Source organism: Bufo gargarizans, chromosome 1 (assembly GCF_014858855.1).
Source record: "Bufo gargarizans isolate SCDJY-AF-19 chromosome 1, ASM1485885v1, whole genome shotgun sequence".
NCBI lineage: Eukaryota > Metazoa > Chordata > Amphibia > Anura > Bufonidae > Bufo > Bufo gargarizans.
In genome coordinates this window covers 687,554,529-687,578,397 of record NC_058080.1, presented here as the reverse complement: position 1 = coordinate 687,578,397, position 23,869 = coordinate 687,554,529, and the positions used below count along the sequence as shown (strand labels likewise).

At 43.7% G+C, this 23,869-nt stretch overlaps 1 protein-coding gene and 1 long non-coding RNA gene across 2 annotated transcripts in view; one reads left to right on the top strand and one right to left on the bottom strand.

Annotated features, from left to right (window-relative positions):
- Positions 1-23,538, bottom strand: part of CCDC152 (coiled-coil domain containing 152) — a 52,855-nt gene extending 29,317 nt beyond the window's left edge. The window contains exons 1-4 of the mRNA XM_044283202.1: positions 23,458-23,538; positions 15,892-15,997; positions 14,731-14,799; positions 12,941-13,005 (exon numbers count right to left, since the gene is read on the bottom strand). Of these exons, the coding sequence (XP_044139137.1) occupies positions 12,941-13,005; positions 14,731-14,799; positions 15,892-15,997; positions 23,458-23,538 (321 nt within the window). The remainder of the gene's footprint in view (positions 1-12,940; positions 13,006-14,730; positions 14,800-15,891; positions 15,998-23,457) is intronic.
- On the top strand, positions 3,767-5,686 carry LOC122936318. The gene is made up of 2 exons (XR_006388911.1): positions 3,767-3,810; positions 5,243-5,686. It is a non-coding gene; the product is annotated as an uncharacterized LOC122936318 (long non-coding RNA).
- Positions 23,539-23,869: the final 331 nt, after the last annotated feature.

Below are 23,869 nucleotides of genomic sequence, written 5' to 3'. Positions count from 1 at the left end.
GTTTCTCGCTGTATGGCAAGGTTTACATCACATCACGGTGGACACCTGGAACAGATTTACGGGCAGGGAAAGTATATGTCATAGCCCCCTGGTAATGAGTCCAGGTCCTTTAGATTGCCCCACGATTGTGTTGGCCTGGCTCCCACACAGGCACTTATCTGCCTCCTCCATGGACACGTTCCGTTACCCAACAGCAGCTGGGCACAGGGTCGCTTGCACTACCTATCACATGTGTCAGGTCACATTGCCAGCCTGGGAGAGAGTAGCCACACCAGCGAGCAGTTGATCAAGTACATCAAGCAGCAAACATCCCACTGGTTCTTACCCTGCCAACTCCAACTGGTTTAGGTGGTCAGCGACGATGGGCACAACATTGTGGCCGCCCTTAACCTGGGCAAAATAACACATGCCTCCTGCATGGCGGATGTCATCAACCTAGTGCTACAGCTCTTTCTAAATAAGTACACTGGCTTGCGCAAGGTGTGGCAAAGTCCAGGAGACTGTCCAAGCACTTCAGCCACTCTTATGTGGCGAGGAACTCTCTCCTGGATCTGCAGCTACAGAACGACTCGCCACTACACTACTCTCTGGCATTCGACATTGCACATGCTTGAGCATCTGTATGAGCAGCGGAAAGCTGTGAATCCCTCTCATATTTATCTTAGAACAGATGCATACCAAGGGCGAATGTACCGCCTGTGCAGCCGGTTCGGCTGCACAGGAGCCCAGTGTGGGAGGGGCCCCATTCTTACTGGCGGCAGGAGTTGATGAGCGCTTCCATTGTGGAAGCGCTTATCTCTCTATATTCATCTGTATCGGCGTCATCTCGCCTCCTGAGCCGTACAGCGTGGGACACAGGCCGGAAGATAAGTATGTGTGTTTATATTTGTATGTGCCCTCTTTTATATACTGGCACACATGGGGGGCACTATGGAGGGGGAGGAGCACTATGGGAGCCCAATCTTATATACTGGCACACGTGGGGGGCACTATGGGGGCCCTGTTTTAGATACTGGCACACATGGGGGGCACTATGGAGGGGAAGGAGCACTATAATGCCCTATCACATATAGTGGCACACATGGGGGCACTATAGAGTGTGACGAGAACTATGGGGGCCCTATCTTGTAAACTGGCACACATGTGGGCACTATGGAAGGGGAGGAGCACTAGCCTTATCTTGTATACTGGCACACATGTTGGGCACTATGGGGGGGAAGGAGCACTATGAGGTCCCTATCTTATATACTGGCACACATGAGGGCACTATGGAGAAGGGGGAAAGGAGCACTATGGGGGCCCTATCTTATACACTGGCTCACATGGGGGTACTATGGAGGGGGAGCAGTATGGGGGTCCTATCTTATATACTGGCACACATGTGGGCACTACGGAGAAGGGGGGAGAGGAGCAGCAGCAGTGGCTGTGCTTGCACACTATAGAGAAATGACTAATCTATGTGCGTTCCCACAGTCCTGGCCACCGGAGAGGCCAGTACTTTTTCCCATAGTGTGCAAGCATGACCACCACTGATGGATTGCAGGGTGATCATAAACATGGAAACAAGCAGTGTATAATGTGATGGAAAAACTAATCAAGCCAGCAAATGAAGCAAAATGGATAAGGCCTCTTTCACACTTGCGTTGTCCGGATCCGGCGTGTACTCCACTTCCCCGTATTACACGCCGGATCCGGAAAAACGCAAGTGTACTGAAAGCATTTGAAGACGGATCCGTCTTCAAAATGCTTTCAGTGTTACTATGGCAGCCAGGACGCTATTAAAGTCCTGGTTGCCATAGTAGGAGCGGGGAGCGGGGGAGCGGTATACTTACAGTCCGCGAGGCTCCCGGGGCGCTCCAGAGTGACGTCAGAGCGCCCCATGCGCATGGATGACGTGCCATGCGATCACGTAATCCATGCGCTTGGGGCGCCATGACGTCACTCTGGAGCGCCCCGGGAGCCGCACGGACGGTAAGTATGCTGCTCCCCCGCTCCCCGCTACAGTTTACCATGGTTGCCGGGACTTTAGCGCCCCGGCAGCCATGGTAACCACTCTAAAAAAGCTAAACGTCGGATCCGGCAATGCGCCGAAACGACGTTTAGCTTAAGGCCGGATCCAGATCAATGCCTTTCAATGGGCATTAATTCCGGATCCGGCCTTGCGGCAAGTCTTCAGGATTTTTGGCCGGAGCAAAAAGCGCAGCATGTTGCAGTATTTTCTCCGGCCAAAAAAACGTTCCGTTCCGGAACTGAAGACATCCTGATGCATCCTGAACGGATTTCACTCCATTCAGAATGCATTAGGATAATCCTGATCAGGATTCTTCCGGCATAGAGCCCCGACGACGGAACTCTATGCCGGAAGACAAGAACGCAAGTGTGAAAGAGCCCTAATAACAATACATTAGTAAGTGCCTTGTATTAACTTTCTCTACATGATAAATGCCACTTGCTTACTTTGTTGGATAAACTCAAATCCTCAACTATGATCCTCAGTTCCCAGATGTAAACTTAACAAATGAGCAAAAGATTAAAGGTGGATTTAGTTGTGCAGATTATAGGGAACGAATGTTCCTGCAAACGCTCATTACCAAGAATCTCTGCTCATGTATCTGCTCGTTCATCAGGTGATCCTATTGTTTCTACAGGCACCTAAATTATTGGTCCTGGGCAGCAGATCATGCTGTCTGAACAGCAATTTGCTGCCCAGAAACAACGTGGCTGTATGAGAGTGAGCGACCGCAATAGTGATCCCTCGTCCTCATACTGTGGAGGTGATTGCATGTAAATGCAGATCTTCACCTCCACTGAACAAGCAGCCGACTGTCGGGAAGGAATGCTTCCTTCCCAACAATTGGATTCTCCTTGGCGTGTGTAAGTGGGGCTTGACAATTATCTCTTGCTTACTTTCTTCATTTTTAAGTTTAATGTTTTGGCTGGAGCGACACATAGTCCATGTAGTAGTCCCTCTATTTGCAGTAATCAGGAGCATGCTATCTTGTAGAATCCAGGTTGTAACTCTAACTAAGCACATGTGGAAGTTAAAAAGGGAGGATACAAAAAAACAATATTGTCACAAAAGAAAAAATTGGACGGGAGAGATATTTTCTGTGGTTTGAGATCACAAAAGAATATGCCATTAAATAGTGTAGAATGTCAAATCCATTAGACTTGTTTTTGCCACTAATTGCTCTCAGAGGGGCAATGTCATTCCCTCCGCAATGAAATTTGTTCTTATTTACATTGTTCTTGGGGATTAATGTATTGTGTAATATTCTAGTCAGTCCAAATTTTCTAACTTAATGCAGCTGTCCACATCTACTCGTCACCAATGCGCTCAGCATACAAATATCTGTATTGTCTTTTTATAGAACAATGCTGTTTACTGCTGAGCTGCTTATAACCACTGAGCTGCTTGTTTTGTGCCTATTATTAAAAGGGGTTGTCCGAGTTATTTTTTTGTTCTTTCTAAGTTTCTAACTGGGGAAATGTAACTGCTTTCCAGTTAACTCACTTTATCTCCAGTGGCTGGTTTCTCAGATTTCACTGAGGGTCACATGACCTGTGATGTCAGCTTCTTTTTCTGCTCTGATAATGTTTATGCATAAGCCTGAAAAATCTGTAGACTAGACCACTGTGCTGGCCACGCCCCCCTGCACTGCCAGCTGCTACTTATTGCTCTCTCCCAGGATTCTTAACCCCTTCAGCTGCACAGACTCAGGGCTGAAGTGTTTACTGTGTAGCTGCAGGCAGTGAGGAGACAAATGCTGGGCACAGGAGCTGAAAGAGAAGTTCTGCAGAGCATTGCAGGTAGGGGGAAGATCCTGTGTGTATTAGCAGTATCATTGTACAGCTAGGACTTGTAGTTCTACACATGCAGCATGCTGCTCAGTCTCCCAGCAGGCAGACATGTCACTCAGAGCAGCACTTGTATTCACTCCCTTAGCAGTGTCATTATACAGCTGAGACTTGTAATTCTACACATACAACATGCTGCTGAGTCTCCCAGCAGGCAGACATGTCACTCAGAGCAGCACTTGTGTTCACTCCCTTAGCAGGGTCATTATACAGCTGAGACTTGTAGTTCTACACATACAACATGCTGCTGAATCTCTAAGCAGGCAGACATGTCACTCAGGGCAGCACTTGTATTTACTTCCTTAGCAGTGTCATTGTACAGCTGGGACTTGTAGTTCTACACATACAACATGCTGCTCAGTCTCCCAGCAGGCAGACATGTCACTCAGGGCAGCACTTGTATTCCCTCCCTTAGCAGGGTCATTATACAGCTGGGACTTGTAGTTCTACACATAAAACATGCTGCTGAATCTCCAAGCAGGCAGACATGTCACTCAGGGCAGCACTTGTATTCACTCCCTTAGCAGTGTCATTGTACAGCTGGGACTTGTAGTTCTACACATACAACATGCTGCTGAGTCTCCCAGCAGGCAGACATGTCACTCAGGGCAGCACTTGTATTCACTCCCTTAGCAGTGTCATTGTACAGCTGGGACTTGTAGTTCTACACATACAAGATGCTGCTGATTCTCCCAGCAGGCAGGCATGTCACTCAGGGCAGCACTTGTATTCACTCCCTTTAGCAGTGCAGGGGAGGAACAGAGATTGTTTTTATTGCAAATAAACAAAGGGCCAGAAGAGAACCAGGGAAATGAGGAAATAGATTTTTTTTTGCCTAAAACTTGCTTAAATTAGTTATATATCGCTGACCATCAGATTTACAGTGCTATTTTTTCCCCAACAACCCCTTTAAAAAATGCTAGGACAATATTAACCTCATTTTAATCTTCTGAGATGTGGTCAATTGTAAATTTAGTTCGCTTACTTTTAATAGCAAATACTAGCAGTCTGAAAATAGAGAAAAGGTCTTGCTTCTATCTCCAGAACTGAGCCCTTGAAGTGAAGGTAAGGCTTCATACACACGACTGTAGCAGGTCCATGCCCGTATTGTGGCCCGCAAACAGCAGTGGGCGCACTGTATCATGAATGCAGACCCATTCACTTGAATGGGTCCGCAATCTGGAAGATATGGTGCAGTGTGGAATGAAGGCACAGATCGGAAGCCCATGGACACACTGCAAAGTGCTTCCGTGGGTTTTCTGTCCATGCCTTCGCACCACAAAATAACAGTGCATGTGTAACACTCTAAGTGGTGTTATGATTCTTTCACTCTGCTACTGTCTTTTATTGCTAACATTTATGTCATCTTTGTATTTATTTCCAGGTCGTTCTCCATTGTGTATTGATATTATTGTTATGTACATGCAATATGCCTGGTTCACAAGCAGTTCTAGATTATTCCAGTTTAGACTCCATATTGGAGCTGAGAAGACCTGAAAGAAATAGCAGCCAGAGGAAATTGTTCTTCGGCTGGAGCAGGAGCCGTAAAAGGGAAGTAGCTTTTAGAGCACCAGGACTCCATGCTTATTTACTTTACTGATTATCAGGAGGGGGACAACAGCCTATGGCACCCTGATCCAAGGATACCAGAATCGACCAAAAGTTTAGTAACCAGACCCAAGAGTTATTAAGCAAGCCTGTCAGCCCAGCAGAAAAAGAGAGAAAGCACAGTTACCAAGTTTGCCTGCCAGTCTATGCCAAAGCCTGTTGAGAGAGCCTGAATATTGTCTGGAATCCGGTTTACCCAAGTAAAGCTGCTGTTGAAGTTTACCAATGTCTGGACTCAAGTCATTCTTCATCCTCTAACTCAACTATTCCCCTTTATTTGCTTTGGAGCCTAAGCCCGGAGTCCCGCTGTATCCAGGTAGGAGCACCGTGACACAAAGAGACTATTAACCACTTCAACCCCCCTAGCTGAAACACCCTTAATGACCAGGCCACTTTTTACACTTCTGCACTACACTACTTTCACAGTTTATTGCACGGTCATGCAACTTACCACCCAAATGAATTTTACCTCCTTTTCTTCTCACTAATAGAGCTTTCATTTGGTGGTATTTCATTGCTGCTGACATTTTTACTTTTTTTGTTATTAATCGAAATTTAACAATTTTTTGGCAAAAAAATGACATTTTTCACTTTCAGTTGTTAAATTTTGCAAAAAAACGACATCCATATATAAATTTTTCGCTAAATTTATTGTTCTACATGTCTTTGATAAAAAAAAAAATGTTTGGGCAAAAAAAAATGATTTGGGTAAAAGTTATAGCGTTTACAAACTATGGTACAAAAATTTGAATTTCCGCTTTTTGAAGCAGCTCTGACTTTCTGAGCACCTGTCATGTTTCCTGAGGTTCTACAATGCCCAGACAGTACAAACACCCCACAAATGACCCCATTTCGGAAAGTAGACACCCTAAGGCATTCGCTGATGGGCATAGTGAGTTCATAGAACTTTTTATTTTTTGTCACAAGTTAGCGGAAAATGATGATTTATTTTTATTTTTTTCTTACAAAGTCTCATATTCCACTAACTTGTGACAAAAAATAAAAACTTCCATGAACTCACTATGCCCATCACAAAATACCTTGGGGTGTCTTCTTTCTAAAATGGGGTCACTTGTGGGGTAGTTATACTGCCCTAGCATTTTAGGGGCCCAGCTGCGTGAGAAGAAGTTTGAAATCAAAATCTGTAAAAAATGACCGGTGAAATCCGAAAGGTGCTCTTTGGAATGTGTGCCCCTTTGCCCACCTTGGCTGCAAAACAGTGTCACACATCTGGTATCACCGTACTCAGGAGAAGTTGGGGAATGTGTTTTGGGGTGTCATTTTACATATACCCATGCTGGGTGAGAGAAATATCTTGGCAAAAGACAACATTTCCCATTTTTTTTATACAAAGTTGGCATTTGACCAAGATATTTATCTCACCCAGCATGGGTATATGTAAAATGACACCCCAAAACACATTCCCCAACTTCTCCTGAGTACGGCGATACCACATGTGTGACACTTTTTTGCAGCCAAGGTGGGCAAAGGGGCACACATTCCAAAGAGCACCTTTTGGATTTCACAGGCCATTTTTTACACATTTTGATTGCAAACTACTTCTCACACATATGGGCCCCTAAAATGCCAAGGCAGTATAACTACCCCACAAGTGACCCCATTTTAAAAAGAAGACACCCCAAGGTATTTCATGATGGGCATAGTGAGTTCATGGAAGTTTATATTTTTTGTCACAAGTTAGTGGAATATGAGACTTTGTAAGGAAAAAAAATAATAAAAAATCATCATGCGTGAGAAGTAGTTTGCAATCAAAATGTGTAAAAAATGGCCTGTGAAATCCGAAAGGTGCTCTTTGGAATGTGTGCCCCTTTGCCCACCTTGGCTGCAAAAAAGTGTCACACATGTGGTATCGCCGTACTCAGGAGAAGTTGGGGAATGTGTTTTGGGGTGTCATTTTACATATACCCATGCTGGGTGAGATAAAAATCTTGGTCAAATGCCAACTTTGTATAAAAGAATGCGAAATGTTGTCTTTTGCCAAGATATTTCTCTCACCCAGCATGGGTATATGTAAAATGACACCCCAAAACACATTTCCCAACTTCTCCTGAGTACGGCGATACCAGATGTGTGACACTTTTTTGCAGCCTAGATGCGCAAAGGTGCCCAAATTCCTTTTAGGAGGGCATTTGTAGACATTTGGATCCCAGACTTCTTCTCACGCTTTAGGGCCCCTAAAAAACCAGGGCAGTATAAATACCCAACATGTGACCCCATTTTGGAAAGAAGACACCCCAAGGTATTCAATGAGGGGCCTGGCGAGTTCATAGAATTTTTTTTTTTTTTTTGGGGCATAAGTTAGCGGAAATTGATTATTTTTTTTTTTTCTCACAAAGTCTCACTTTCCACTAACTAATTTCAATCTTTCATGGACTCAATATGCCCCTCAGCGAATACCTTGGGGTGTCTTCTTTCCAAAATGGGGTCATTTGTGGGGTGTTTGTACTGCCCTGGCATTTGAGGGTCTCCGCAATCATTACATGTATGGCCAGCATTAGGAGTTTCTGCTATTCTCCTTATATTGAGCATACGGGTAATGAGAATTTTTTTTTCCGTTCAGCCTCTGGGCTGAAAGAAAAAAATGAACGGCACAGATTTCTTCATTCACATCAATCAATGTGGATGAAAAAATCTCTACCAAAAAAAAAAGGAGGGGAAAGGCATCTGCCAGGACATAGGAGCTCCGCCCAACATCCATACCCACTTAGCTCGTATGCCCTGGCAAACCCGATTTCTCCATTCACATCAATCGATGTGGATGAATAAATCATTGCCGGGATTTTTTATTTTTATATACAAAGTGTTTGCCAAAGCATATGAACACCGCCACCTCCTCAGCTCATATGCCTTGGCAAACGTATCTTTTACTGCAGAGGAGAAATCTCGTCTTGCAGCGCCGCATACACCAACTTGTGTGTAATCTGACAGCAGCGCAATGCTTCTGTCAGAATGCACATCAGTGCTGCAGATAGTCGATCGGTTGGTCCACCTGGAAGGTAATAAAAAAATAAAAAAAATAAAAAACCAGGCCGCAACGCAATAATTTTATTAACTTTATAATAACTTTTGAACAGAACATATAAACTTTAACTTTTTGAACGTTAACCTTTTTGCTTACTGGTGATTTTTACTTTTATTTTTATTTTTTACACCTTTATAGGACAAACCTCTCCTTCCCCATGGGACAATGTGCAAAGCGCAAATCGCCCAAAGATGTGGCGAAGTACATTATGCACTTTATCCCAGGTGAAAGGAGAGGTTTGCAGCAGCTCTGTGTGTAAATGGGCCCTAATAGCCCTGTGTGCCTGTCCTGGTGAGATGTGATCCCTATGCTAGGTGTACCTGTGTGTGGTACTTCCGGAAACACTCCCCTAAGCATAGGGCAGGGTGGTCAGGGCAGTCAGGACAGAAATAGCGGGTGTCACGCCTTATTCCACTCCTGCTACAGACACGACATCTTTTTCGGGGTGACGGTTGGGTTGAGGTACCAGCAACGACATTGGGAAAATGTCGCTCGTGTAGACGGCTAACTACACTGGTGGATGGGGCCACGGAACCTCCTGGGTACAGGAGGTTCTCAATGATCTCTTCCTGAAATTTGAGGAAGGATCCAGTTCTCCCAGCCTTACTGTAGAGAACAAAACTATTGGAGGAGAGCATGTAAACGTCACGCTTGTCTCTCCATTTCACCGCAAGCAGTTCTTGGTTACACAAGGCAGCCCTCTCCACCCTTGCAAGACGGGTGGTAATGAGCCGTTGGGGGAAGCCCGCGCGACTAGTTCGCGCGGTGCCACAGCAGCCAATCTGTTCTAGAAACAAATGCCTGAAGAGGGCCACACTTGTGTAGAAATTGTCCACATAAAGATGGTACCCCTTGCCAAATAAGGGTGACACCAAGTCCCAGACTGTCTTCCCACTGCTCCCCAGGTAGTCAGGGCAACCGACCGGCTCCAGGGTCTGATCTTTTCCCTCATAGACACGAAATTTGTGGGTATAGCCTGTGGCCCTTTCACAGAGCTTATACAATTTGACCCCATACTGGGCGCGCTTGCTTGGGATGTATTGTTTGAAGCCAAGGCGCCCGGTAAAATGTATTAGGGACTCGTCTACGCAGATGTTTTGCTCTGGGGTATACAAATCTGCAAATTTCTGGTTGAAGTGGTCTATGAGGGGCCGAATTTTGTGGAGCCGGTCAAAAGCTGGGTGGCCTCTGGGACGGGAGGTGGTGTTGTCGCTAAAGTGCAGGAAACGCAGGATGGTCTCAAATCGTGACCTGGACATAGCAGCAGAGAACATGGGCATGTGATGAATTGGGTTCGTGGACCAATATGACCGCAATTCATGCTTTTTAGTTAGACCCATGTTGAGGAGAAGGCCCAAAAATAATTTAATTTCGGAAACTTGGACTGGTTTCCAACCGGAAAGGCTGGGCATAAAAGCTTCCCGGGTTGGCGGTTGTAAATTGTGTGGCATGCCGATTTGTTTCTGCCACAACTAAGTCCAAGAGCTCCGCAGTCAAGAACCGCTCAAAAAATCCCAGGGCGGAACCGATCTGAGCTGTCTCAACCCGAACTCCAGACTGGGCGGTGAAAGGGGGAACTACAGGTGCGGCTGAAGTTGGGGACTGCCAATCAGGGTTTGCCAGCACCTCAGGGATTCTAGGGGGTCTACGGGCCCGTCTATGCGGTGGCTGCGACGGGGTAACTAATGCACGTGCCACCGTACCAGCTTCAACTGCCCTTCTGGTGCTCGCCACTTCACCATGTTGTACGGCAGTGCTGGTACTAGGTCCAGGATGGGCTGCGCTGCTGGTGTATGCCTCACCACGTAATCTGACGGCGCCAGCCTCACTCTGCTGCCCTTGAAGCGGATCCTGCGCAACCTGTGGTCTAGCGACACGGGGCCGGGTACGCCTGGTGCTATCAGGGACCTCAACCTCCTCGTCCGAACTTTGAGTCAGACTGCCACTGCTTTCTATAGGTTCATATTCTGACCCGCTAGATTCATCAGATGAGGGTTCCCATTCCTCATCCGACTGGGTCAGAAGCCTGTAGGCCTCTTCAGAAGAATACCCCCTGTTTGACATTTGGGCAACTAAATTTAGGGGTATTCCCTGAGACTACCCAAGAAAAAAAGCAAGCCTGTCTTACAAATGGGAGGCTAGCAAAGTAACGGAGGCCGCTGCGGTTGATAAAAAATATCAAAACAGATTTTTTTTTTATCGCCGCAGCCCTTGTGTAGTGAATGTGCAGTGATCAAAAAAAAAAAATTTTTTGTCACTGCGGCAGGGCGGGCGTGGGTGAACGCACGTGTGGGCGACCGATCAGGCCTGATCGGGCAAACACTGCGTTTTGGGTGGAAGGCGAACTAAGGTGACACTAATACTATTATAGATCTGACTGATCAGTTTTGATCACTTACAGATACTATAAAAGTACAAATGCTGATTAGCGATACGCTAATCAGCGAATAAGTGACTGCGGTGCGGTGGGCTGGGCGCTAACCGATCGCTAAACTACCTAACTAAGGGGCCTAAACTATCCTAAAACCTAACAGTCAATAACAGTGAAAAAAAAAAGTGACAGTTTACACTGATCACTTTTTTCCCTTTCACTAGTGATTGACAGGGGCAAGAAGGTTGTGATCAAGGGGTTAATTGGGGTGCAGGGGGGTGATCTGGGGCTATGTGTGGTGTTTGGTGCTACTCACTGTGAAGCCTGCTCCTCTGCTGAGACCAACCGACCAAAAGGACCAGCAGAGGAGCAGGGAAGCCATTTAACACATCATATTTACTAATATGATGTGTTAGATGGCTTCTGATTTGACATTTTAAAAATCGCCAGCCCGCCAGCCACGATCATTGGCTGGCAGGCTGGTGACGAAATTGTTCTCGTTCATTTGCCGGCCCGTGATGCACATGCGCGGGCCGGCTCAGTCCGAAATCTCGCGTCTCGCGAGATGACGCATTGATGCGTCCAGGAGGAATGAATCAACCGCCTCCCAGACGCATCCGTGCGTTAAGCGGTCGGGAGACGCTTAAGGGCCGCACCACACCACTCGGCATTCCACTAAACCTGGGACACGATAGGGCCCTGTGGGGCGGCACGTTACACATGCGCTACTTTTATGCAGTGCGGACCGTCGGATGCGGATCGCAGACCCCATTCAAGTGAATGGGTCAGATTCTGAAGATGGTGGGCACACGGTTGGTGCCCGTGCATTGCGGACCACAATTTGTGGTCTGTAGCATGGGCACGGCTGGCACACATGTCGTGTACATGAGGCCTAAAGAATAATGTGCATGCATGCCTTGCTCTCCATTCACTGCTGTGGGAGATCTGAAAAAAGCCAAGGGAGCACACACTGATTTAGAATGGGTTTTATGCGCTCAGCTATTTCTGGAATTCCTATAGCAGTGAATATAAGATGGTCATGCATGTGCCGCTGCTCTCCTTTCACTTTAAAAATCCTGTTCAGAATCAGGATTTATTTGACATTTATGACATATCCTAGCGATATGCCATACATTTCCCAGGTGGTACAACCACTTTAAGGCTGGGTTCACACCTGAGCGTTTTACAGCGCGTTCCTACGGATGTATTTCTGGAATATAATAATATTACAGGCTATAGCAGTGATGGTGAACCTTTTAGAAGCAGAGTGCCTAAACTGCAACCCAAAACCCACTTATTTATCGCAAAGTGCCAACACAGTAATTTACCCTGAATACTACAGTCCAGTATAGGAAAAGTAAAGTCCAGCTTCTAAAATTATTGATCCTTTATTTAATGCGGTTAAAAAAATCTGTTTCCAAACAACACTGAGTACGCGGTCTACGCGTTTCGGACCCTACAATCCTGGTCCTTACTCATGACCGCGTAACCCGTGTTGTTTGGAAACAGATTTTTTTTAACCGCATTAAATAAAGGATCAATAATTTTAGAAGCTGGACTTTACTTTTCCTTTTCAAGTTGATTCATCCGGGTCCGGGATCTGTCCATGCTTCGAGGTTTATACATGCAGGTGACCTCTGCTTTGTTTTAAATTGTACAGTCCACTATAGTATATCTTCCATGTACTTTATCATTTAGCTATAATAGCCTGCCTACATTCAGTGCGCTGCCTGTGCTGTTCATAGTGCGCCCTATCTATCGGTACACCATAGACTTTTTCCAGGGTGCCCACGGAGAGGGCTCTGAGTGCCGCCTCTGGCACCCGTGCCATAGGTTCGCCACCACTGGGCTATAGCTACTAGAGATAAGTTGTTGATCCAGGGAGTTATTCTGATTGCCTGATTTGAGTCGGAAAGAAATTTTTCCCCTAAGTGAGGAAAATTGGCTTGTACCTCAGTTTTTTTTTTTTTGCCTTCCTCTGGATCAACTTGCAGGATAACAGGCTGAACTGGATGGACAGATGTCTTTTTTCAGCCTTATGTACTATGTTACTATGTTACCTCTGTAACATCTTGAAGCTTTTCTTCTAAGGTACTTATTTTCTTCTTAAGGTTGCCATTTTCATCTAAATGCAAACATAAAGGTACGAATGAGTCACATTTGCCATGTAGACACATCAAGCATCGTGTTAAAGGGAGTCTGTGATCAAGAAATTCACTGATAAACCAGTTACAATGCATCGTAGGGCCAGCTCAGCTGAATGATAATTTTCACTTGGCAATCCATTGATTCGTTCTGGTGAAAAAGTCATTTAAATTCATACGCAAATGAGCAGTTATGTGCACTGAGGGCGGACCCAAATCACTCTGCATTCATGCTGCTCCTGCTTCCTTTGGCATAGGATGGTGCACCAGTTGACATAATTCCGTCATCTTACAATGTCCAGAGGAAGAGATAGGCCTTCTGCATTCGAGGGTGGTGTTAGGGGAGGGAATCTTTCAGACTCCTTAGTAGTTATTGTGAGCAATCCAAAAGCCACAGGTATTAACAAATATATGCCTGATATGTCTCCCGGATATATATTTCTTCGAATCTAAAACATGCAATGTTTGATGCAGTTTTCTGAGTGGATATAGAAGTGAGAAGTATACTTTTTCTGATTCCAAACCCTGTCCTTCGTCAATTTTTGACTTTTTTGTCCCTGGCATTTTTTTTTTATCCCAAAGACAGCATGTTTTTGGTAGAGTTGATGGCTGGAGCACTGAGCAGTGCTACAGTAACCAGCTCTATACACAGCACAATGCTACACAGCATTGTGTAGCCCCAGTGCACAACAACTAATTGGTGGGGTGTAGAGTGTTGGAACAAACCCCCATCAAATATTGATGACCTATCCTGAAGAGAGGCCTTCAGTAGTAAAGGAGTGGACAACCCCTTTAATACTGCAATTCGTTAAGAAATAATTATCTACTATAATTCAATATAAAATCACCTTCAAGGGCAATTTCACTATGGCTGCATTTTATTTGTTTTCAACTTAAAATATTTTTTTCAATTGGTCTTTATTAAAAATATTCAGAAGCTTTGTCATAAAGGGTTAATTTCTGCCTAGCTGTGAGAATCATACTTTCTGTTGGTCATCTAATAACCCTAATCTCTAAATGACTAATAACTCAAAAACACTTAAGTCACATTCTTTTCAGTAAAATAATAATTAAGCTTTAATGAGTGTTTATAAGGTCAGAGATTAGAAGCCGTAAGCTGAATTGACAAAACACAGTAAAAAAACAGAGCCTTCTACTAGAGAATCTCAAGGCTGTACAGAGAAAGGGGCTCAACATTTTTAATAAAAAAAAATTGAAAAAATATTTTAAGCTCAACATGAGTAAAATACAATAGGGCAGCATGGTGGCTCAGTGGTTAGCATTGGTGCCTAGCAGCGCTGGGGTCCTAGGGTTGAATCTGACCAAGGGCAACATCTGCATGGAGTTTGTATGTTCTCCCCGTGTTTGCGTGGGTTTCCTCTGGGTACTCCGGTTTCCTCCCACACTCCAAAGACATACTGATAGGGACCTTAGATTGTGAGCCCTATTGGGGACAGTTGGATGCTAATGTCTGTAAAGTGCTGCTGAATATAGTAGCTCTATATAAATGCATAAAATAAATAAAAATGAATAAATAATGAAAAAAATTGCCCCCTAAGGTGTCCATAGCCTTTAAAGGATTTATGTTGTGTTTTATAGCGAAGCACAATAAAATAATGTATTTTATTATATGAATAATTGCATTAATTTTCCTATAACCACTGTATTAGATGATAAAGAAAATATTAGACAATTCAGTGGATTACCTCTCATGTTACATTGTAACTCAATAGTTTCTTGCAGACCCTTGATGACCCCTTGTAATGCGGTGTACTCTGCACGTTAATAAACAGAATTATGACGTAAATTTCATGCAGTCAGATTTTTCAGTATGAATCACATAGAAAACCTAAAAAACACTAAACCTGAAGTATACAGCTTCCAGTTTTCCTACATTATTCCCACATAATGTAAATGACTCAGCAAGCAAGGTCTTAAAGGGTATTCCATATGCCCTACTACCACACATGGATGCAAGAGCAGGACAAGCTGTCTTGGAGGCCAAGACAGAAGATTTAGAATGTACTCCCAAACCCTTAGTCCCTCAAATGTATCATGATGGCTGCCAGAGGGACAAACACTCCCACCCATCTCACGTTCCAATCCAGTATGGATGCCGTAAGAAGAGGCCTCCAGTTTACAATACTCCTTTATTAGCCAGAGCTGCAAGCCCCACTACAGAGCATCTCTCTCTTTGGCAGATTAAAAGTGGCTATATACCTTCAATAGCTGTCATCCCAATTTTCTGGTGGACCACATGAGCCATGGCACAGAAAAGAAGGGAGTTTTAAAAAGGTTTGTGAGGGTGTCATTTTATTTTTTAAACACACTTCTCTTTGCCATTGGTATTCGACTCATATCGGAAGACCCCTTTAAGCCCATGCATGCGTTACAGTGGTGGAAATGTAAACTTAGCCACATCTTCACCAGCTCTAGCAGCTGATCTCTAGAAGTTTGTGAACCTGATTGACCGGTGTTGCTTAAAGGCAGTTGTTTTGACAGGGCCTGTGCTGCAGTTTCATGCACAATGGTTGGACCTGAATGCTACACTACAGGATAAAAGACAAAAAGACATTGTTCTTTTTATCCCAGAGATTGGCAAGGAGTACCAGAGGCCAATTTTCTCATTCTAAGAAGGGAGTGCACTAATGAGCATGTGCACTTAAACACATTGTACTCAACGTTCAACAGATTTGTCAGAAAATCTGAGAAGTAATTTACTGGCCCCTTATTCCCAGACTAATCACATGCTAGTGTGCACATGTGATGGGTACTCCTAAATGTTGAAGACTAATCAAATAAATACTGCTAAAGTACTAGGAACACCAATTTTCCAGGACACTACAGCTCAATGATCATCATCAAACCTTGTCTGAAGCTCAACTGTTTTGTCTGACTAATTTTCCACATTCGACTCCATTTCTCCAGCTGGATTTCAAGCAGGTTATTCTTTCCATTAATCTCAGCAAATTTCTGTCCAAACAGAAAACATTCTGTTATAGAAGACATTGGTGCACATGCTTATGCATATGCAGTGACCCGCTGGTTCCCCGCTAAAGGGTTAACACTATGGTTCTTTTCTAAAGTTTTCAGATTGTTTACTGAAATGTCAACTATACACTGTCAATGGTACAAATGGTTAAAGTGTCTTATCTATGCACTATGTATTCCAAAAGGCTGTACATATGGGTAAGAAATAGTTAACTGGCGGTTCTTAGCGTTATCCTCCATATAATGGGCTGGCCCCACCCCTTTGGTTAGTGAGTCTTGTAGCTATCAAGCCAAAGAGAAAACCTGTTTAACGTGTGCTGCTGTAGCCCTAAACCAGGGGTCGGCAACCTTCGGCACTCCAGCTGCTGTGAAACTACAATTCCCAGCATGCTCTATTCATTTCTATGGGGGTTTGGAGAAGAACAGAGTTAGGCCTCATGCACACGACCGTTTTTTTTTTAAGGTCCGCAAAATGGGGTCCATAGGTCCGTGATCCGTGACCGTTTTTTCGTCCGTGGGTCTTCCTTGTTTTTTGGAGGATCCACGGACATGAAAAATGAAAAAAAAATCTAAGTCAAGTTTGCCATTGACATGATAGGAAAAAACGGACACGGATCACGGACACGGATGACAATCTTGTGTGCATCCGTGATTTTTCACGGACCCATTGACTTGAATGGGTCCGTGAACCGTTGGCCGTGAAAAAAATAGGACAGGTCATATTTTTTTCACGGCCAGGAAACACGGATCACGGATGCGGCTGCCAAACGGTGCATTTTCCGATTTTTTTTCCACGAACCCATTGAAAGTCAATGGGTCAGTGAAAAAAAACGGAAAACGGCACAACGGCCACGGATGCACACAACGGTCGTGTGCATGAGGCCTAAGTATGCATGCTGGGAGTTGCAGTTTTTACAACACCTGGAGTGCCAGAGGTTGCCTCAGTACTTTACTACTCCACGCCGCTTTTATCGTCCGGATCGTAAGTTGTTTCTTTGCCCTGCAAGGACCTATGCGGCGTCCCACATGGTCAGTCGCACCTCCACGTGGCGTCCCACGTGACAGAGGCGGGGTGGTACGTCACTCACTATTAGAGAACGAATGACAACTCTTTTAGTGAGTGATGTACTGCCCCGCCTCTGTCACGTGGGATGCCACGTGGAGGTGCGACTGACCATGTGGAACGCCGCGTAGGTCCTTGCAGGGCAAAGAAACAACATGCGATTCGGACGATTAAAGCAGTGTGGAGTGGTAAAGTACTGAACCCCCAATTGTGATACAACATAATGTTTTAAGTATCAATGATCGTAAGAATTCCTATACACTCCAACTGCATACTCCTACAGCATGGACATTTGAGAGAAACATAGCCTGACATGCACAGTAACTAAGTACTGAACTACTAACTCAGTGACTAAGCACTAAAATACTAACTATAGCGTATCCTGCGTGCATTTTACTTTGGAGTATTCAGCGTGCATCAAACTGTAACGTGCATCAAATATTGAAACATCAGTTTTTGTGTACTCAGCGTGCACTCAACTTTTGTGTATTCAGCAAGCACCTGGCACTTCATGTACTCAGCTCATATCCAGCATTTGATTTATTGATATATGCAATATTGAATTATTACATCCTGTGTACTCAGCGTGCAATATACCTTTGTGTACTCAGCTTGCACCCAGCACTTTCATGTAATCAGCTGGCACCAGGCACTTTATGTATATGGCTTGTACATAGCATCCAAGGTTTAGCATCCAGTGCATATACACATGCTGCATACAATCAAAGGAGGGCCCTCCTTATCTTATTTGCATACTTTTAATTGTATATTTTATTTTATTATATTTTTGATCAATAGGTATTTTAGTATTACTATTGTTAAATAAAAGTTTATCCTTTTACAATACATTGTCCATCTCTGTGCCCCTATATATAATTTTTTTTTTACAATTGGTTTACATCTATTTTTAGTCCACGCAACACCAGATGTGAGTGGGCCTTCATACATCTATTTATTCCCTTTCAAAGAGAAGATTCATCCAAGAATCATACTACTCTCCACTCCAGCTTCTCCATCGCCGTGCCTCCCCCTGCAGGCTGGTGCGCAGAAATAATAATAATGATAATAATAATATGAAATTCAAAAATGACATACTGCCAAAACTGTTATATCTTTGTAATGGTGGAACTAAGAGTCAACAAGCCCTTCTAACACTTGGGAGCAGAGATAACTCCATTCCTAATATATTACGCTGAATACCCACTGTGGCACCTGACAGGAGGAGGGAACTTCCAGCGTCACCCTATTGGTCCGCCTGCTACAGACGTGGACAAAATTGTTGGTACCCTTTGGTCAATGAAAGAAAAAGTCACAATGGTCACAGAAATAACTTTAATCTGACAAAAGTAATAATAAATTAAAATTCTATAAATGTTAACCAATGAAAGTCAGACATTGTTTTTCAACCATGCTTCAACAGAATTATGTAAAAAAATAAACTCATGAAACAGGCATGGACAAAAATGATGGTACCCCTAGAAAACACAGAACATAATGTGACCAAAGGGACATGTTAATTCAAGGTGTGTCCACTAATTAGCATCACAGGTGTCTACAACCTTGTAATCAGCCATTGGGCCTATATATATGGCTCCAGGTAATCACTGTGTTGTTTGGTGATATGGTGTGTACCACACTCGACATGGACCAGAGGAAGCAGAGGAAGCAAAGGAAAGAGCTGTCTCAAGAGATCAGAAAGAAAATTATAGACAAGCATGTTAAAGGTAAAGGCTATAAGACCATCTCCAAGCAACTAGATGTTCCTGTGAGTACAGTTGCACATATTATTCATAAGTTTAAGATCCATGGGACTGTAGCCAACCTCCCTGGACGTGGCCGCAGGAGGAAAATTGATGACAAATCTAAGAGACGGATAATCCGAATGGTAACAAAAGAGCCTAGAAAGACTTCTAAAGAGATTCAAGGTGAACTTCATGCTCAAGGAACATCAGTGTCAGATCGCACCATCCGTCGTTGTTTGAGCCAAAGTGGACTACATGGGAGACGACCAAGGAGGACACCATTGTTGAAAACGAATCATAAAAAAGCAAGACTGGAATATGCCAAACTACATGTTGACAAGCCACAAAGCTTCTGGGAGAATGTCCTGTGGACAGATGAGACAAAAATCGAAGTTTTTGCCAAGGCACATCAGCTGTATGTTCACAGACGAAAAAATGAAGCATATCAAGAAAAGAACACTGTCCCTACTGTGAAACATGGAGGAGGCTCTGTTATGTTCTGGGGCTGCTTTGCTGCGTCTGGCACAGGGTGTCTTGAATCTGTGCAGGGTACAATGAAATCTCAAGACTATCAAGGAATTCTAGAGAGAAATGTACTAGCCAGTGTCAGAAAGCTTGGTCTCAGTCGCAGGTCATGGGTCTTGCAACAGGACAATGACCCAAAACACACCGCTAAAAACACCCAAGAATGGCTAAGAGGAAAAAATTGGACTATTCTAAAGTGGCCTTCTATGAGCCCTGACCTCAATCCTATTGAGCATCTTTGGAAGGAGCTGAAACATGCAGTCTGGAAAAGGCACCCTTCAAACCGGACACAACTGGAGCAGTTTGCTCATGAGGAGTGGGCCAAAATACCTGCTGAGAGGTGCAGATGTCTCATTGACAGTTACAGGAAGCGTTTGATTGCAGTGATTGCCTCAAAAGGTTGCGCAACAAAATATTAAGTTAGGGGTACCATCATTTTTGTCCATGCCTGTTTCATGAGTTTATTTTTTTACATAATTCTGTTGAAGCATGGTTGAAAAACAATGTCTGACTTTCATTGGTTAACATTTATAGAATTTTAATTTATTATTACTTTTGTCAGATTAAAGTTATTTCTGTGACCATTGTGACTTTTTCTTTCATTGACCAAAGGGTACCAACAATTTTGTCCACGTCTGTATGTGATACTGAGGTGTCTATGAGCTGCCATGGTGCGACTAACTATGGTCTTTAGGCTTGCCATATGCATACAGTACAGACCAAAAGTTTTCTTTATTTTCACGACTATGAAAATTGTAGATTCACACTGAAGGCATCAAAACTATGAATTAACACATGTGGAATTATATACATAACAAAAAAGTGTGAAACAACTGAAATATGTCATTCTAGGTTCTTCAAAGTAGCCACCTTTTGCTTTGATTACTGCTTTGCATACTCTTGGCATTCTCTTGATGAGCTTCAAGAGATAGTCACCTGAAATGGTTTTCACTTCACAGGTGTGCCCTGCCAGGTGTAATAAGTGGGATTTCTTGCCTTATAAATGGGGTTGGGACCATCAGTTGCGTTGTGGAGAAGTCAGGTGGATACACAGCTGATGGTCCTACTGAATAGACTGTTAGAATTTGTATTATGGCAAGAAAAAAGCAGCTAAGTAAAGAAAAACAAGTGGCCATCATTACTTTAAGAAATGAAGGTCAGTCAGTCCGAAAAATTGGGAAAACTTTGAAAGTGTCCCTAAGTGCAGTCACAAAAACCATCAAGCGCTACAAAGAAACTGGCTCACATGCGGACCGGCCCAGGAAAGGAAGACCAAGAGTTACCTCTGCTGCTGAGGATAAGTTCATCCGAGTCACCAGCCTCAGAAATCGCAGGTTAACAGCAGCTCAGATTAGAGACCAGGTCAATGCCACACAGAGTTCTAGCAGCAGACACATCTCTAGAACAACTGTTAAGAGGAGACTGTGTGAATCAGGCCTTCATGGTCGAATATCTGCTAGGAAACCACTGCTAAGGACAGGCAACAAGCAGAAGAGACTTGTTTGGCTAAAGAACACAAGGAATGGACATTAGACCAGTGGAAATCTGTGCTTTGGTCTGATGAGTCCAAATTTGAGATCTTTGGTTCCAACCACTGTGTCTTTGTGCGACGCAGAAAAGGTGAACGGATGGACTCTACATGCCTGGTTCCCACCTGTGAAGCATGGAGGAGGAGGTGTGATGGTGTGGCGGTGCTTTGCTGGCGACACTGTTGGGATTTATTCAAAATTGAAGGCATACTGAACCAGCATGGCTACCACAGCGGTTTGCATTTAGTTGGACCATCATTTATTTTTCAACAGGACAATGACCCCAAACACACATCCAGGCTGTGTAAGGGCTATTTGACCATGAAGGAGAGTGATGGGGTGCTGCGCCAGATGACCTGGCCTCCACAGTCACCGGACCTGAACCTAATCAAGATGGTTTGGGGTGAGCTGGACCGCAGAGTGAAGGCAAAAGGGCCAACAAGTGCTAAGCATCTCTGGAAACTCCTCCAAGACTGTTGGAAGACCATTTCAGGTGACTACCTCTTGAAGCTCATCAAGAGAATGCCAAGAGTGTGCAAAGCAGTAATCAAAGCAAAAGGTGGCTGTCACGGATGATCCGCGAGAATATTGAACTGTCCTCCCAATATTATCAATATTAGTCTCCCTTATTGAGCAGTAGGTCTATTAAACAGTAATTATTTTCCTAGGCCCCAGAATCTACAATTTGATTACTCAGAGCGTCTTCTTTTGTGTACCCAGAGAACAACATAGTCCTTTTGTTCAAGTCAGTCAATAGATGCCCAGCAGATAACGCAATTACAGCTGGCTTCCTTAGGTTGACAAAAGAGCTCCCCTTTCTGCAGAGATATCACAGCTAGATGTGAAGACAACACCTGGGGGGAGCCATTTGGTGTCGCTGCCATAAGGGTCTGTAAGCTAGCTTGCTGCAGACAGGCCGGCACCAAGGTTTCCCAGATTGCAACATGAATCTGAGATATGATTTTTACTTTTTTAAGAGAGACCATGCATCTTACGAACGTAAAAATTACATCATCGTGTCACTCAGAATTCACTGGATATGTACATATGACAAATATAACTCTAGGAGATGCCCAGATAAAGTTATGGTGTTACCCCATCAGAGAACCAGTTATAATAGTCAGATTTGGTATCCCTGAACTCCATATTTTGTGGGGAATGTGAATATGTGCTTGTTACTTGTGTACAGCGGAGACATCCCACGATATGGCACATGCCATATTTCAGAACTGACATTCACCTCAGGAATACAGCCTGCCCAGCAGGCGGACTCTCAATTCCCCGCCTTGATTCTGGGATCCCTTTATAACAAAGACCTAGAATCTGCTAAAGGAGTTCTCCACTTTTAACAACACCTGAAGAGGGCCTCAGCCAGAGAACCCGTGGGCTGTAGGCATATTACACTGGACAACGGCTTCTTGGACTTTATCCCTGCAACGGACCATTTCACCAACAGACATCTTTTCTGCGGAAACTAAGTATTTTCTTTCTTTTCTCCCTTTTGTTTATTGGACTATACTTTCCTTGATTATTGTGTTATAATTACTGTGCATCGTGATAATTTGTATTGTATATAGATGTATGATAAATGACCTCCAAGTCATTTCTCTAGCCATATGCCTGTTTTCAAACACTGCAAAAACTTACCCTAGCCTCTCCGAAGAGAAAGCTACTCGGTTCTGTTATCTAGATAGTGGGTTCCTTGCTCCCATAAATTGCAAGGTGGTGGCAGTTAAACTACCCTATGTGTGGTTCCGGTCCAGTTCGTCACACGCTTACTTGCGGTCAGTCGGCGGTCCACTCCCTGCGCTTTCAGCCTATCGACTGTACGGACTCAAGTTAGACTGTCGGTGTGCTGAAAGTGGCTGGGAGGCCTGTTTGCGGATTGACCACTAGGGGCGCTGTGGCGGTTTCGTGACGTATTGTGGCCGCGGCGGTCGCAGTTCGTCACAGTGGCTACTTTGAAGAACCTAGAATATGACATATTTTCAATTGTTTCACACTTTTTTGTTATGTATATAATTCCACATGTGTTAATTCATAGTTTTGATGCCTTCAGTGTGAATCTACAATTTTCATAGTCATGAAAATAAAGAAAACTCTTTGAATGAGAAGGTGTGTCCAAACTTTTGGTCTGTACTGTATGTGCCTAGAAGGTTACCTGTCAAGACTGCAATGTGTTATAGAAGTAAATGCTGTCCTAACGAGACAAAAATGAAATAAAAATAAAAATAATTTATATGAAAAAAACACTTATTGCGCAAAATAAAATGAAAAAAAAAACCACATTTTTTTTGCAAATTTACATTTGGTAAGGACCTGTATAATAAAATAAAAATGCTGTAATTTCATTTATCCCTTCAAAATAATAATATAACTGCTGTAAGTTAATTAATATATTATCTGAACCACCCCAAAATGGTGCCCTTGAAAACTACAACTTGTCCCACAGAAAATACGACTTCATACAGCTATGAAAAAATGAAGTTATGCTGTCTAGATGAAGAGAATACTTCATCCAGAGACCAAAAACAAGCAGCATCCTTAAAAGTTTAGACAAATTTGAGTTTACCCAGTATTTACCTTCTCTATCTGTGAAAAATCCTCAAGAAGTTTATCAAGATTCAAACAACAGGGTTTCTTCAGGATTGCATTGTCATACATTGTTTCATTCAGTAAAGTCTATCTATATGGGATAATAAATAAGACATATTAGACTAAGTAGCCTCATAAATCTGAGCATGCACAGATTACTTCTTATGTAGCCCCATGTGCTCACTCTAAGGGAGGTCATTTGAACCTGGACCCCAATGTACAGTAACAGGGCCCTCTGCCTGCCATGTCCCATTTATAATACTGGTGACTTCTAATGTGGCAGAGGCTGGGAGTGATTGCTATATCTATAACCATTATCCCTGTACAGTACATACAGATGCATCTCAATAAATCAGAATATCATCAAAAAGTTAATTTATTTCAGTAATTCAATTCAGAA